The sequence below is a fragment of the Hippopotamus amphibius genome, chromosome 13, assembly GCF_030028045.1.
Source record: "Hippopotamus amphibius kiboko isolate mHipAmp2 chromosome 13, mHipAmp2.hap2, whole genome shotgun sequence".
NCBI lineage: Eukaryota > Metazoa > Chordata > Mammalia > Artiodactyla > Hippopotamidae > Hippopotamus > Hippopotamus amphibius.
In genome coordinates, this window is record NC_080198.1 from 30,274,298 (window position 1) to 30,291,310 (window position 17,013).

The following is a 17,013-nucleotide window of genomic DNA, read 5'->3' on the forward strand; positions in this document are numbered from 1 at the left end:
CTAAGTCTGTGAACCTGTTTCTTTTTTGTAAAGAAGTTCATGTGTATCTTTTTTTTTTTTTAAGAGTCTGCATATAAGCGATATCATGATATTTGTCTTTCTCTGAATTACTTTGCTTAGTATGATAATCTCCAGGTCCATCCATGTTGCTGCAAATGGCATTATTTCATTCTTTTTTATGGCTGAGTAACATTCTATTGTATATATGTACCACATCTTCTTTATCCATTCCTCTGTGAAGGGACATTTAGGTTGCTTCCATGTCTTTGCCACTGTGAATAGTGCTGCTGTGAACATTGGGGTGCATGTATCTTTCTGAATTATGGTTTCCTCCGGATATATGCCCAGGATCCACTTGCTGGATCATATGGTATTTCTATTTTTAGTTTTTTGTAGAACCGCCATACTGTTTTCCATAGCGGCTGTACCAATTTATATTCCCACCCACAGTGTAAGAGCGTTCCCTTTTCTCCGTACCCTCTCCAGTATTTATTGTTTGTAGGCTTTTTGATGATGGTCATTCTGACCAGTGTGAGGTAATATCTCATTGTAGTTTTGATTTGCACTTCTCTAACAATTAGTGACGTTGAGTATATTTTCATGTGCCTCTTGGCCATCTGTATGTCTTTTCTGGAGAAATGTCTATTTAGGTCTTCTGCCCATTTTTTGATTGCCTTGTTTGTTTGGGTTTTTTGATATAGAGCTGCATGAGCTGTTTGTAAATTCTGGAGATTAGTCCCTTGCCAGTTGCATCATTTCAAATATTTTCTCCCATCCTGTGTGCTGTCTTTTTATTTTGTTTATGGTTTGCTTTGCTGTGCAAAAGCTTTTAAGTTTGATTAGGTCCCATTTGGTTTTGTTTTCATTGTCATTACTCTAAAAGATGAATCAAAAAAGATACTGCTGTGATTTATGTAAAAGAGTGTTCTGCCTAAGTTTTTCTCTAAGAGTTTTATAGTATCTGGTCTTACCTTTAGGTCTTTAATCCACTTTGAGTTTATTTTTGTGTATGGTGTTAAAGAATGTTCTAATTTCATTCTTATACATGTAGCTGTCCAGTTTTCCCAGCACTATTTATTGAAGAGACCATCTTTTCTCCATTGTATATTCTTGCCTCCTTTCTCATAGATTAGTTGACCATATGTGTGTGGGTTTATTTCTGGGCTTTCTATCCTGTTCCATTGATCTATATTTCTGTTTTTGTGCCAGTACCATACTGTTTTGATTATTGTAGCCTTGTAGTATAGTCTGGTCAGGGAGTCTGATTCCTCCAGCTCCATTTTTCTTTCTAGGATTTCTTAGGCTATTTGGGGTCTTTTGTGTTTTGATATAAATTTTAGAATCTTTTGTGCTAGTTCTGTGAAAAATGCTATTGGTAATTTGATAGGGATTGCATTAAATCTGTAGATTGCCTTGGGTGCGATTGTTTCATTAATTTCTCTTTCTGATTTTCATTGTTAGTGTACAGATGCAAGAGATTTCTGTGTATTAATTTTGTATCCTGCTACTTTACTGAATTCATTGATGACCTCTAGTAGCTTCCTGGTAGCATCTTTAGGATTTTCTATGTATAGTATCATGTCATCTGCAAACAGTGACAGTTTTACTTCTTTTCCAATTTGGATTGCCATAGCTAGGACTTCCAAAACTATGTTGAGTAAAAGCGGCGAGAGTGGACATCCTTGTCTTGATCCTTATCTTAGAGGAAATGCTTTCAGCTTTTCACTGTTGAGTATGATGTTAGCTGTAGGTTTGTCACATTGGTCTCTATTATGTTGAGGTAGGTGCCCTCTATGCTCACTTTCTGGGGTTTTTATCATAAATGGGTGTTGAATTTTGTCAAAAGCTTTTTCTGCATCTATTGAGATGATCACGTGATTTTTATTCTTCAGTTTGTTAATGTGGTGTATCACAGTGATTATTTTGTGGATATTGAAAAATCCTTGCAACCTTGGGATAAATCCCACTTGATCAGGGTATATGACCCTTTTAATTCATTGTTGGATTTGGTTTGCTAGTATTTTGTTGAGGATTTTGCATCTATGTTCATCAGTGATATTGACCTGTAATTTTCTTTTTTTGTGTTACGTTTGTCTGGTTTTGGTATTGGGGTGATGGTGGACTCATTGAATGAGTTTGGGCGTGTTCCTTCCTCTGCAATTTTTTGGAAGAGTTTTAGAAGGATAAGTGTTAACTCTTCTCTAAATGTTCGATAGACTGTGCCTGTGAAGCCATCTGGTCCTGAACTTTTGTTTGTGAGGAGTTGTTTTAAGCACAGTTTCAATTTCAGCACTTGTGATTGGTCCATTCATATCTTCTGTTTCCTCCTGGTTCAGTCTTAGAAGTTTGTACTTTTCGAAGTATTTGTCCATTTCTTCTAGGTTGTCCATTTTATTGGTATATAGTTGCTTGTAGTAGTCTCTTATGATCCTTCATATTTCTGTGGTGTCTGTTGTAACTTCTTTTTCATTTCTAATTTTATTGTTTTGAGTCCTCTCCCTTTTTTTCTTGATGAGTGTGGCTAAAGGTTTATCAATTTTGTTTATCTTTTCAAAGAACCAGCTTTCAGTTTCATTGGTCTTTTTTCTTTTTGGTCTCTTATTTGGTTTATTTCTGCTCTGATCTTTATGATTTCTTTCCTTCTACTAACTTTGGGTTTTGTTTGTTCTTCTTTCTCCAGTTGCTTTTGGTGTATGGTTAAGTTGTTTAAAGATTTTTCTTGTTTCTGGAAGTAAGATTGTATTGCTATAAATGTCCCCCTTAGAACTGCTTTTGCTACCTCACATGGGTTTTGGATCATGGTGTTTTTGTTTTCATTTGTCTCTAGGTATTTTTTGATTTCCTCTTTGATTTCTTCAGTGATCCATTGATTATTTAGTAAGATATTGTTTACCCTCCATGTGTTTGTGTTTTTTACAGGTTTTTTTCCTGTAATTGATTTCTAATACAATATTAGATTTCTAATTTATTAGAATGATTCCTTATTTCATAGCATTGTGGTTGGATAAGATGCTTCATATGATTTCATTTTCTTAAAATACCAAGGATTGATTTGTGACCCAAGATGTGATAGATCCTGGAGAATTTTCTGCATGCACTTGAGAAGTACATTCTGCTGCTTTCAGATGGAATGTCCTATAAATATCAATTAAATCTATCTGATGTAATGTGTCATTTAAGGCCTGTGTTTCCTTATTAATTTTCTCTCCAGATGATCTGTCCATCTGTGTAAGTAGGGTGTTATTGTGTTACTGTTGGTTTCCCCTTTTATGGCTGTTAGCTTTTGCTTTAGATATTCAGGTGCTCCTATGTTGGGTGCATATATATCTTCTTCTTGGATTGAATCCTTGATCAATTATGTGTGTCCTTCCTTGTCTCATGTAACAGTATTTATTTTAAAGTCTAATTTGTCTGATATGAGTATTGCTACTCCAGTTCTCTTTTGATTTCCATTTGCATGGGATATCTTTTCCCATCCCCTCACTTTGTCTGTATGTGTCCCTAGGTCTGAAGTGGTTCTCTTATAGACAGCATATATATGGGTCTTGTTTTTATATCCATTCAGCCAGTCTATGCCTTTTAGTTGGAGCATTTAATCCATTCATATTTAAGGTAATTATAGACATATATGTTCCTATTGCCATTTTCTTGTTTTGGGTTTGTTTTTGTAGATCTTTTTTCTCCCCTTCTTTTGTTCTCTTCTCTTGTGGATTGATGACCATCTTTAGTGTTGTGTTTGGGTTGCTTTTTCTTTTCTGTGTGTATCTATTGTAGTTTTTCAGTTTGCATTTCCTGTGAGGTTTTGATAAAGCCGTCTGTGCATATACAAGGTTGTTTTAAGTTGCTGGCCTCTTAATTTCAAATGCAATTCCCATTTCCTGCATTTGTACTCTCCTCTTCTCACAGTTTCTGGTTTTGATATCATATTTGTGTATGGATGGTTTCCTCCTTTTACTGTTTTACTGTATGTTTACCTTTACCAGTGAGCTTTCGCATTTGTGATTTTCTTATTTTAGTTGTGGCTTCTTTTTTTTCTTCCCCTGCCTAGAGAAGTTCCTTTAGCATTTCTTGTAATGCTGGTTTGGTGGTGCTGAATTCTCTTGTCTGTAAAGCTTTTGAGTTCTCTGTCAAATCTGAATGCAAACTTTGCTGGGTAGAATATTCTTGGTTGTAAGTTGTAGGTTTTTCCTTATCATCACTCCCTTTTGGCCTGCACAGTTTCTGCTGAAAAATCAGCTGATAACCTTATGGGAGTTCCTTTATATGTCATTTGTTGCTTTCCCCTTGTTTCTTTTAATATTTTTTCTTTGTATTTAATTTTTGTTAGTTTGATTAATGTGTGTCTCAGCATGTTCCTCCTTGGGTTTATCCTGTATGGGACTCTCTGTGCTTCCTGAACTTGGGTAACTATTTCCTTTCCCATGTTAGGGAAGTTTTCAACTATGATTCCCTCAAATATTTTCTCAGGCCCTTTCTCTTTTTCTTCTTCTTCTGGGACCCCTACAATTTGAATGTTATGTTTAATGTTGTGCCAGAGCTCTCTGAGACTGTCCTCATTTCTTTTCATTTTTTCTCTATTCTGTTCTGCAGCAGTGATTTCCAGCATTCTGTCTTCCAGCTCACTTCTCCATCCTTCTGCCTCATTTACTCTGCTATTGATTCTGTCTAGTGTATTTTTCATTTCAGTTATTATATTCATCTCTGTTGTTCTTTAGTTCTTCTAGGTCTTCTTAAAACATTCTTTGTGTCTTCCTGATCCATGCCTCCATCCTTTTCCCGAGATCTTGGATCATCTTTACTATCTTGGATCATCTTTACTATCATTACATTAGCCTGAATTCTTTTTCAGGTAGATTGCCTAGCTCCTCTTCGTTTAGTTGTTCTTATAGGTTTTTATCTTGCACCTTTGTCTGCAACGTATTTCCTTATCATCTCATTTTGTCTAACTTACTGTGTTGGTGGTCTCTTTTTCACAGGCTACGGGATCATAGTTTCTCTTGCTTCTGGTTTCTCCCCGCTGGTGGGTGAGGTTGGTCCTGAGGCTTGTGCCATTATGCCCTTGATAGAGGGTTTGACTGGTGGTGTGATCAGAGCCTGCCCTGGATATTGTGTGGTGCCTCCCCTTTGCTCTGTGGTTGTCACTGCCCTGTCAGGGGCAGGGTCTGCTCCCTAGTTGCTGGAGTAGAGGCCCCTAAATCTGTTTCTTAGCTGTGTTTTGGATCTGTGGTATGAAGTGGGTAGGATTAGAGCACTCCCACTGGGACAGGAGCCACTGAGTATTCCTCCTCTGGAGCTGTTCACCTGTGAATGTGCTCTGTTGTGTCCCCTTTCTCCTGTTGTGCAGGCTCACAAAGTACACTGCTGTTGGCACTGCTCTCAGTCCCACCTTAACTTGGGTGTATGGGCAACTGGCCCTGTTGACACACAGGCATTGTTTCCACCAGGCCACAGTACAGACCCACTGAGGTCAGGTCCCAGGACTGCAGCTGTCATGCACCTGAGTGTGCTACAAGCGCTGTGGAGGTAGCTCAGACTCTGGCTTGGCCCAACCCCCACGTGTACGTGCCCAGAAAGCCCACAGCTGCTAAAGCCACACCTGTCCCAACTGCAGGAGCACTTTTCCTTTCAGATGTTTCATAGATGCTGAATTTAGGAAGCCATCAGCAGAGATGTAACTCTAAGGTTTGCGCAGCCATGAAGAGCAACTGCAACTCTTCTTCCTTAGTCACAGGGCCCTTGGGGCTCGGCTGTGGTTTCAGCCCCACCTCTGCGTGTGTTCCCCCCACTGGAGTCTGCTCCAGAGTTTGCCGGAGAACATGAGCCCATCAGGCAGGAAGGAGCTGAGGCCGTGGTCAGGGAGCTCCTCGCTTCCGCCCCTCAGGCTGTCTCCTCACAACAGCAGTCCCCTCCCTGGGCTTGCTCTCCAAACCCCACGTTCCAGCCCCCAGCCCCCATGTGCACTGGTGGACGCCCGTCTCAGGCTGGGGCATGCAGGGCTGTGGCAGACACCACATATGCAGGTCTCACTCTGTCCTGACACCACACTGGTTGCTAGGCTCTCCTCCAAGCCCCCAAAGCTCCCCTTCTGTCCCAACTGACCTCCCACTGGTGAGGGGGCTTCCCCAGATGCAGCACCCTCTCCTCACTCTCAGCTCCCCACCTGGGGTGCAGGCCCCATCCTGCTTCCTCACATCTTCCTTTTCCCTTCTTCTTTCGTCCTACCTGCTTATGTGGGGGATCTTTCTTGTCCTTTTAGGTGTCTGAGGTCCTCTGCTAGTGTTCAGCAGGTGCTCTGTGAGAACTGTTCCATTTGTAGATGTATTCTTGATGCTTTTATGGGGAGAGATGAACTCCACATCCTCCTACTCCTCCGCCATCTGGGAAAGTCCTCTCCCATGATGTGATGTGACATCTGGCAGTTCCAAATCTCTGGGTCTTAGTCACCACCCAGGATGCTGGTACAGTCGCCCAGTGTTTTTTTTGTTGATGGTTGTTCAGCAGTTGTGATTTTGGTGTTTCCATGAGAGGAGGTGAGCTCATATCCTTCTACTCTGCCATCTTGTCTCCACACCCTTGGGGAGCTTTTTAAAATCCCAAAGGCCAGGCTGTCTCCCAGGCCAATTAAATCAGAATCCCAGAGTAAGACTCAGGCATTGGTATTTTTTCAAACTCTCTCTGATGAAGTCAGCATGCAGCCAGGGTTAAAATCCACTGATTTAACCAGTACAGTTTTTAAGGAGAATGAGAAAGCTCAATCCAAGACTAGAAGTGGGATTTTTTTTTAATTTATTTATTTATTTTATTTATTTATTAGCTGCATTGGGTCTTCACTGCTGCACATGGGCTTTCTCTAGCTGCTGCGAGCAGGAGCCACTCTTCATTGTGGTGCACAGGCTCCTCATTGTAGTGGCTTCTCTTGTTGTGGAACACAGGCTCTAGGCACGTGGGCTTCAATAGTTGTGGCACATGGGCTCAGCAGTTGTGGCTCACGGGCTCTAGAGCACAGGCTCAATAGTTGTGGCGCACGGGCTTAGTTACTCCGTGGCACATGGAATCTTCCCAGGGCAGGGCTCGAACCCGTGTCCCCCACATTGGCAGGTGGATTCCTTACCACTGCGCCACCTAGGAAGTCCAGAAGTGGGATTTTTTAATAGTGATTATTTGTAATGGCTAACAAGGTGGCCCCACTCATAGCTTCATCTGTAGGAGTGTGGCCCTGGAGTTGTTCAGTGCACAACCTGCCTCGCTGTATGTGGCAGCTCTAGTAGCCAGCACTTACTGAGTCGTTAACTCAGTGCTAGTTATTGACTTGCCAAGCACCATGCAAGTATCACCTCCTTTGTTTTGCAACAACCTCATGAAGGAGAGTGCTGAGCAAGAGCAGCTGCCACACCTATTGAACACTGCTGTTCTAGCAGAAGCAGCCGCACACAATAAGTAATGAGTGGGTGTGGCTGTGTTCCAAAGGGGTTGGAATTGACCCAAAGGCTACAGTTTTTGGACTCCTGCTGCAGAGGATAGGTACACTTGCCCATGGTTAGGAAGGAGCTAAGTCAACATTCAATCCAGGTTCTAATGGCTCCAACATCATTCTGCCTTTCTTTGACAACCAGTGAAGGGCATTCATTAGCCACTCAACTTTCTCCTCAGTTGGCCTTCTTCCCTGTCAGCTCTCCCTTGGGGCATTCACCTTTTTCTTTTCAGAGATAACCTTATGCTCACCTCACCTCACATCTTTGCCCCATCACGGCCACCCCCCCACAAAGTCCCAGATCTCTCAGGACACCCCAGCAGCCTGAGAGACGTGGCCAGAGCAGCCCTGGGAATGGACCCATGCTCTGCTCAAAGGCCCAGCTTTGAGACCAATTTTCCTGGCCTAGCTTCTGCACTTTGTTGAGCAGCCTCTTTTATTCCACTACCTATGTGAGGCCTTCTATATGAAGGTCTCTTTTAATTAAACTAAAGGCAGGAAGGTTGGCTCAGCAGCTCTCTAAACCCTGGGGGCCACACACACACGTCCATGGATCTCACATGTGTTTGCTGGTGTTTAGGACACTGTCAAAGGCAGCAGTTTTGCCAACGTGCAGCTCTGAGCTGAAGAACCAGCCACATTCTTCAGAATTCCTGCCTCAATTACCACATCAGCCTGGTCTCAGCAAAACATCATCTGCCACTCCTCACCATGGATATTATTTAAAAAAAAAAAAAGCAAGCCTAAAGCACATCCTTGAGCAAGAGCTGGTCATTGATTGGTCCTGGGGTACACAACTGGCTACATAATTTGCAGGGCCCAGTGCAAAATGAAAACGCAGGACCCCCTTGTAAGCATAATCCTGTGTGGTCCCTGCTGGGCTGGGGACTGTCCCCAGAACAGCCAAGCCACTGGCTGGCTGATGACCTTTGAAGTGAAGGTCCTCAGCCTGGCCAATCAGATGTTTTTCCTCTGGAATTTAACAGGAAAGACAGAGGCTTCCCATTAGAAGTAAAAGAAACCCAAATCATATAAAAAATTCCCCAAACCTGCTGACAGTTTTGTCCCCACACAGGAGTGAGAATGACCTACTTAAAATTAAATCAGACGCGATACTTTCCCCAACTTGGAACAACCCATCCACCCTCACTCCAAACCCTCCCCTCCTCCCAACCCATCACTCCCTCACGCCACTCCAGACACACTGTGCCTTTTTGTTTCCTGAACAGACCAAGCTTGTTCAAGGTGCATGAGTCACACATGCTGCTCCCTCTGCCCCACACAGCCTCCCTCTTCCTTCTCAGCCGTCAGATCTTAAAGGTCACCTCGCAGAGAGGCCTTCCTGCTGCACCTGGCTGAAGGAGGGTCCTCGTGTTAGTCTCTACCCCAGCACCCCCCGATTCCCTGCGTGGGCTCCTCGCGATTTGCAATCATTTATTTCTGTTGGTTTGTGTACGTGTTTGCTGTCTGCCTCCCTAGCAGAGTGTCAGCTCTGTGGGAGTGGGAGCCTTTCTTGCTTAGTTCACTCTGTCTGCCACCATACCTGGCAAATTACAGAAACTCAAACATATTGTAGGATGAATGAATAATTGTACGACTGTGTACTTTCTCAATGGCCATTCCTGCTATGCAGGAGCTCTTGGTTTGTGTACTTGTTTTCTATCTGGCCACACTATTGAATTTTCTCATTAGTTCCAAATGCTTTTCTGTTAATCCATTTGGGAATTCTGGGTGTATATAGTGATATCTTATGCAGGTATTAATTCTGCCCTCTCCTTTCCTAAAGTTATATAATTTGTTTCCTGCCTCATTGCTTTGGTGACATACAGTTGTTTAAAAGACGTTAGTTGTTTTAAAGATGCTGTGACTGGGAATTATGAAGCTCTAAAAGGTCTGGAGCACACAGGAACTAAGGGCAGGATGACTGGCCAAGGTGCTGAAGCATTTAAGTGTGGTGTGACAACGGCCTGAGTAAGAGCAGGGCTGAGGACATAGGAAAGAGTGTAGCTAAGAATTACTCAGATAAAGGATTGGTGAGACTTGGTAATGGGAAAAGGCAGCAGAAGAGGGAAAAAATTCCCCAAACTCCAATCTGAATCAAGATACTCTAATGCAATGGCTCCCAGAGAACTTAATCTCAGACCAAGAAAATATCCACATTTTTAAAGGGCGAGGGAGTTGATATAGCCAACTGTTAATTTTGTTATGTGCCCGTTTTTAACTAACCACCACCACAATAGTCTTTTAAGGACCAAAAAATTGAGAAGGCTATAACCTGAAAAAACAATTGCCTTATGAAAAAAGAAGAGAGAAAATTAGAATTCTCATTTTAGAAGTAGTTTTGAGGATGGGAATTCAAGGAAGAAAATTAGCAACTATGTCTCTAGGCTCTGACACTTAACCTGGCTACATCCAAAATATCCTATAATAAGTAACACTTTTCCCAGTTTACACACCGTCTTTATAAATGGGGTCTCACTTAATCTTCCTAACAGCACGCTGTAGTAGGTAATAAGAGAAATGCCAAATGTGTCTGGTGTGCCACCATGTGCAAGGCATCATCTCCCCTTTGACGCCCACATTTCCTACCATGTCGCCTTGAAATTTACATCCCATCGAACCCCCTTCTCCTGTGTTTTCCACCCCCACTGACCTATCACCCACTTCCAGGTTCTTGCACAGACCCCTCCCCCCCCCATCTCTGTCTAGTTTCCTTGGAGAGCTCCTATTCATCAGGCAGAGAATGGCTTTCATCCTCTTCCCAGTGGGAGGGAAGAGGGGAGGGTCTGTCCACAGGCAACATGGTGGTTAGTGGTTTTTAAGAGGGGGACTAGAGCCTGGTGTGTGCAGTGGGGACACACCCCCTCAGCTGCATCATGGAAACCACATGCCTTAAGGCACTGGTTCCCCAAGACCAACCTCCCTGAGCCTCAGTTGCCTCATCTGTACAACCGCAAAGGTTTTATTATTAATTACCAACAAATATCTATTGAGTGCCTACTATATACCAGATCAGACACTGCCGATGCTTAGTGTATAGTAGAGGCTCAACCTCAGAAAAGCAGGACTCATGAAGGGGGCAGAGCCAATGCCTAAATTTTCACTCTAAATACTCTATGCACCTAATGGCCAAGCTGTGTCACCCTCGAGACTTTTCCTTAAAAATCGCCCCCTGCTGTGCTTTCTCGCTCACCCACACTCTCACCCTTGTACTTGCTTTGGGGTGTTTCAAGGATATTGAGCCAACTTGGAGAGGAGTGAGCCCTTCTGCCTGAATTTCAAGTATATTGACAAATTTCAAGCTGCTATGGTGGAATTGAGTCCATCAAGAAGTCAGACATCTTCATTAAAGGTGACAACCATTCCTCTGTAGTTAGACATGGCAGGCCTGGGATTTCATACCCCACTCTTTGATCTGGAGAAAGTGAAAAGCTGAACACATCCATGAGGAAATGTGGAACTACGGATAGGGAAATTGGACAATAAGGGGTGATATTTTCTTTTGATCACTGCCATTTATCCAAATTATCGTTAACAGGTACATATTGCTCTTTTAAAATATCTTTTCTTTTTCTGATACAAGCTGAGAAACAGAAACGCAAACAGAGTTCCTTTTACAGGAGGGAAAAAATTTTTTTTCAAAGTCAGGCCAAAAACATGTGCACACGTTAACCCACACACTTTGTGACCCAGTAGAACTTTTCTATACACCACTCTACAGCCATCATCTCCCATCCTTACCACAGGCTCGATTATTTCCACCTCACAAATGAGGAAACCAAGGCTTGGAAAGTCAGGTAGCTTGCCCAGGGCTGCACAGTAGCAGGAAGCTGAGATCCATCTAACACCGAAACCCTTGCCCTTCAACTGTGCCCACGAGAATGGGTGAGACTGTGGCTCCCGCTCTGACCAACTCCCCCGTCATTTCTACAGCCTCCATGTACTCGGAGATCCAGAGGGAGCGGGCAGACATCGGAGGCCTGATGGCCCGGCCAGAATACAGAGAGTGGAACCCAGAGCTCATCAAGCCCAAAAAGTTGCTGAACCCCGTGAAGGCCTCCCGGAGCCACCAGGAGCTGCATCGAGAGCTGCTCATGAACCACAGAAGGTGGGAGTGGAGCTCCGCGGCCGGGCAAGCTCTGCCTTAGGCCTGCTGGGGCTCGGGGAGGTGTCCCTCATGAAAGGCATGCCCGGTAGTCATCCTGGGGCTCCCATCCTGAGGCTGAGGAGGTCTGAGGGTGACCCACATGGTCACCGGCAGATGCTGTGAAAGACCAAAAGCCCTGTTCTCCCACCCAGCTACCCACCTGTGGCTGCCTTCCATATGCATTGACTATATGCGAGGCACAGTCCCCAGACTTGGGGGTACCAGGAGCAACAGGACCCAGTTCCTGCCCTCACAGAGGAGATGGATGCATAACCAGGTGGTAGGATAGGTGCTTTGATGGGGGCATAAATGGGCCTGCAACCCCAGAGGAGCCACCAGGCAGGGTTCCAAGATGACTTCACAGAGGATGTGATGCCTCAGCTAAGGCCTGCAGTGTGGGCAGGAGTCACAGGAGGTGGGCATTGGCGGGTAAAAGGAAGTATGTTCCCAGCAGATGGATGAGCATGTGCGAATGGACAGGAAGGAGGAGTAGCTCCAGGTGGCTGCAGCAAACACTGTAAGGTAGGCCAGAGGAGGCATGTGGACCTGTGAAGGGTCTCAAGCAGGGGTGTCACAGCTGTGGAGGGGGTGTGAGTGGAGCAGGGAGGCCAGGGCACTGCAATGAGCAAGGCAGACTTGAGGCGTCGGGGCTGGGACTGGATTATTGAGGGATCATGGGGAAAGGCAGACGGAGGCTGAACCCCCCTCCCCTCTGAGGCCGAATTACCTCCCTCCTCACCAGCACCAGGAGCCGCAGCGCCTTCGCAGCTCCCTCTACTGGCCGTTTTGGATATTGGCGCTGGCTGTGATTTTCATTCTTGTTTTCAGTTTGTGTGCAACAGAGCTTCCAACAGATCGCATTTTGCATCCTCCGTGTTGTTCCCCGTCCCCCGCTCCTCCACCCGTTAGTTACAGTAGTCTCTCTGTATCCGCAGGGGATTGCTTCCAGGACCCCTACAGAACCCCAAATCCACAGATGCTCCAGTCCCTTATATAAATGGCATAGTACAGCAGGCTCTTGTTATCCACAGATTCAGCCAACCATGAATTTGATCCATGGAAACGGAGGGACGACTGTGTGCTATGAATATTTTCTCAGGTTGCCTTTTAGAGTCATCCCTTTAAAGTCACCACAACTGAAAAAACAAATGCCTAAAGACAAATCAGGGAAAATGTTTGCAATATAAATGACAAAAGTATATATGTATCTTTTATAAATCCATTAGCAGAAAATGAACAAAAGATAGGCATAGTTAGTTCACAAAAGGAGAAATGCAAGCAGCTGGCAAACATCTCCAAGGCTGGTCCATGTGACTAGTAATCAGAGAAACAAATGAAAACCAGATATTTTTTGCCTACCAGATTCTCAAATACAAAAAGACTGGACAGTGACAGTAGGGAGAGATAGATGCTCTTGTATACTGTTGAGAGAAGTATAAATTGGGCAACCTTTTCTAAGGAACAGATGGAAATATGTATCCAAAATCTTTTAAAAGAGCTGACCCAGCAATTCTACCTCTAGAAACTTATCCTGAGAAAATAACAAGTAATATCATAAAACCTGGTCTCTGCACTCAGGCCTAGGTGCAACTGCTCATTCAGCCCCTTCATAGCTGTGACTTGGACTAGTGTCTGAAGTCCTAGGAGCCTTCCTTCCCTTCCCTGTATAAGGGGACAGTAATGGCTTCACCTCCCTGGGCTACCAGGAGGACTGCATGAGATAATGGTGTAGGCTGATGTCCGTGCAGGGCACAGCCCTGGGTGGGGAGAAGCTGGGGTCTCCTAACGCCTCCCCCACCGCAGGGGCCTGGGCGTGGACAGCAAGCCGGAGCTGCAGCGTGTCCTGGAGCACCGCCGGCGGAACCAGCTCCTCAAGAAGAAGAAGGAGGAGCTGGAAGCCAAGCGGCTGCAGTGCCCCTTTGAGCAGGAGCTGCTGAGGCGGCAGCAGAGGCTGAACCAGGTGGGTTGGGGGGCGGGGGGCAGGCCCAGCCCATACCTCCTCCAAGACTGTCTCCTGGCCCAGGGAGGAGCACTGCACGTGGCCACAGCTGACGAGGAGGAGTCTGAGCAAAATGAGGACTGGACCAGGAGTCCAGCCCTGGCCTGAGCCCTCATCTCTGCCACTCCCTTCGCTGCGTGACTTGGGCCCAGTTGCTTCCCCTCTCTGAACCTCAGTTTCCTCATGGGGCCACTCTATTGCATGCTGATTTCCTCCTCACAGCTGCCCTGGGAGCCCAGTGGTGTTCCCATTTTAGACCTGAGGAACCCAGTGCCCAGGTGAGGTTAGCGATTGGAACCAGGCTTCTCACAGGGAGAACAGTCTCATGCTGTGTCCCCCTCGCTACCAGACTGGTGGCAAAACTAGTCCCGGTTCTGTTTCCCTGAAGAGGACCCTCGGTCCAAACCCAGTGGCTTTTGAACATGGGAGTTCCCCTAACCCACCCACTTCACATCTCTGTTTCTCTCTCCATCAGCTGGAAGAACCACCAGAAAAGGAAGAGGACCATGCCCCCGAATTTATTAAAGTCAGGGAAAACCTGCGGAGAATCACCACTCTGACCAGTGAAGAGAGAGCGCTATAGAGCTGCTGCTGGAGCTCCAGCGCCCCCTGCAGCCCACCCCCGGCCCCCACACCCTCCTGCATCTGGCAGCCCTGGCCCCTGGTCTATGGCACATCTGTGGTGTTCACGCTCATACCTGTAAAAATGCATCGCCCCAGAGGATGGGGGCTCCTGAACTCCCAGGCTTTTCCACCTGAGCACTCATCCCTCCTGCTCCAAGAAGTCACTCCTGAGAAAACTTTCCCCGGGCACCTCTCCCTGAAAGGGCTTCTGAGCCCTGCCAAGATTTTTCTGGCAGAGTTGAGAAGGGACAGGTGCCTCTCCGGCTGCACAGGCCATCCATTCTGCCCAGGCCCCATGGAGCCCTGCTTCTGTGGGCAGCCCGGCTCCCAGGTCTCAGAGAACTTCCCTGCCCGTGGTGTTCTCTGTGGGATACTTACCTTGAAAGCCGCCTGAGGGGAGAACGGGTCTGTGCTCAGTGAGGAAGGGCAGGGCAGCCCACGGCCGCCCCGTGGCGCATGCCATGCCAGGTTAGAAGCGTACCAACGAAGACAGCTTCTTTGAGTTTGCTGGCCTTTCCCCCACCCCCTGCCCCCACCCCACCCGGGCCTTGTAACCACACCTAGCCGGGGCTGCAGCCTTTCCCCTCCCAGCAGTCTAGAACAGTGCTTCTCAAACTTTACTGTGCCTACAAATTACTGGGCATCTTGCTGAAAGATGGCTTTTGATCCAGTAGCTTTGGGGTGAGGGCTGAGATTCTCATTTCTAGCAAGCCCCTAGACGGCTGGTCTGAGGCCCACACTGTACACAGCAAGGCTGGAGCATCCAGGGGTGGCAGACACTGGTAACATCATCCCTGAAGCCATTTCTGCCCCAGAGCACCCAGGGACCTCTGCCCTGGAGATTCCCACCCTCCTCCACAGCCCCAAAGGGCTCCTTATTGTCCACCCACCCCAGGGACCTCGGGCCTGGGAAGACTTGCCTAGCAAACTGTGTTGGTTATGTGACCAGGGATGTATAAAATTGCCAATCTGCATGTCTTACTATACTGATGGAATTCCAGCCAAAAAAAACCCCACAAAACTTTTTTTTTAAAGGCCTTTCCTAAAGCATATGAAGAGCAAATACGCATATATAGTGATTTCCAATAGGCTTCTGAAAATATCAAACGGTGTAAAGACCCCACAGCCCCCCTTACAAACTGGTCCCGTTGAGTCCTCCTTTCCAGCCTCTGCACCTGAGAGCCACTTGGTTTCCGTCGCCTGGGCCAGCTTCACCCATTCGTCCTCAAAACTCCCTTTGCAACGCAAGACCAAATGTTTTAACCTTTTGCTCCTATCCCATACTTAAAGACTTAGAGTAAACCAGGCCTGTTTCTTTTTCTCCTGAAGAATAAAACCTCTGCCCCTGGCTTTGTAAACCCATCATTCACAGTAACAGGGCAGTGCTAGAAAAGCATTTCCTTTCGCCTCCCACCACCCCCTCAAGACTGCCAGAAAGAGCTGCTGCTGGGACACTGTTTGATAACTTGGACCAAAGCTGGGAGGAAAGGGATCATCCTGGTCTTACTCATAACTGGGTGGCTGGAGAGTGACCTGTATGTGGTGTGAGCCATGGGGCATGAATATGGACAGGCTGGTATGCGAGTGGGGGGAGGGGAGGCGGCTCTGAAATGTGACAGTCTTAGTGAGAAGGTGGTAACGCTGTTTTAAATGTCTGCCAGGTGAGAGTAATGCTAAAAATGCACAGTTCCTAAATAAAGACCATCCCTTCCCCAAAGAAGTCACCCGCTATGTTTTTCAGACATGAGGAGAAGCAAGACTAAGTATCTAGGATGGAGTAGGCTCCTCCAAGGGAATGCTTGAGATTTCACTCTGTGGGCCCCAGAGATGCTCCATAGAGATGCTTTCAGAAGTAAAAGGGACCTCAAGTACCACGCTGTCTGTGGAGCCATAGCAGACGCCCTTGGTCACGCCCCAGTGGGCAGCCCCAACTCCTCTCCAGCCATCTCCCAGTGTAGAGGCTGTAAATACAGCGTCTCACTGTTCCAGCCTCCTTGCAACGTGGGGTGACCACGTGACCAGGTACGGCCAGTGACATTTAGGACGAAGTCTACAGGGGCTCCTAGGAAAGCTTATGTTTTTCTGATAAAAGAGACAGACTGGGTAACACCTCCCTGTCCCTCCTTATTCCTACCTTAATTGAGGATGGGATGCCTGGAGCCACAGCAGCCATCTTACTACAATGAGAAAATGGCTAACAGAATCTCAGAAACATTGACCTATCATCACTTGACCAAGCCAACCCCAGCAGCCATCCCCCTCCAGAACTCTTGTAAATAAAAATAAAACCCTCCTTGTTTAAGCCATTGTTGGTTGGTCTCTGGTCCTTGCAGCCAAAAGCATTCCTAACTGACACAGAAGGCCAGCCCTGCTGCCCAGAATTACCTGCAGACTATACTGAAAAAGCCAAATTCCTCCTTGCCATCAGAAACCTATTGGATCAGGGGACTTCCCTGGTGGTGCAGTGGTTAAGAATCCACCTGCCAATGCAGGGGACACAGGGTTCAAGCCCTGGTCTGGGAAGATCCCACACACTGCAGAGCAACTAAGTCTGTGAACCTTAACAAAGAGTAGCCCCCACTCACCACAACTAGAGAAATCCCGTGCGCAGCAACGAAGATTCAAGGCAGCCAAAAAAATAAAATTATTTTTAAAAAAAAGAAAATTAAGGAACCTATTGGATCAGGATCCCCAGCAACAGTGCCCGGGATCTGTCTGTCTATACCTTTTCCACATAGCCTACGTGGCACTACAGCCTACTTGGAACCAGTC

General features: G+C 46.2%; 1 protein-coding gene across 5 annotated transcripts in view; it reads left to right on the forward strand.

Annotated features, from left to right (window-relative positions):
- Nucleotides 1-16,771, forward strand: part of FAM107A (family with sequence similarity 107 member A) — a 38,354-nt gene extending 21,583 nt beyond the window's left edge. For 2 of the 5 annotated variants that reach the window (XM_057704576.1, XM_057704573.1), the window contains exons 2-4: nucleotides 11,405-11,579; nucleotides 13,422-13,578; nucleotides 14,093-16,769. In XM_057704576.1, coding sequence (XP_057560559.1) covers nucleotides 11,410-11,579; nucleotides 13,422-13,578; nucleotides 14,093-14,200 — 435 coding nt within the window. In that variant the 5' untranslated portion in view covers nucleotides 11,405-11,409 and the 3' untranslated portion in view covers nucleotides 14,201-16,769. Of the gene's footprint in view, nucleotides 1-10,704; nucleotides 10,824-11,404; nucleotides 11,580-13,421; nucleotides 13,579-14,092 lie in introns of those variants that run through there. The other 3 variants (XM_057704575.1, XM_057704572.1, XM_057704574.1) reach the window with 3 other exon arrangements.
- The last annotated feature ends 242 nt before the right edge of the window (nucleotides 16,772-17,013 follow it).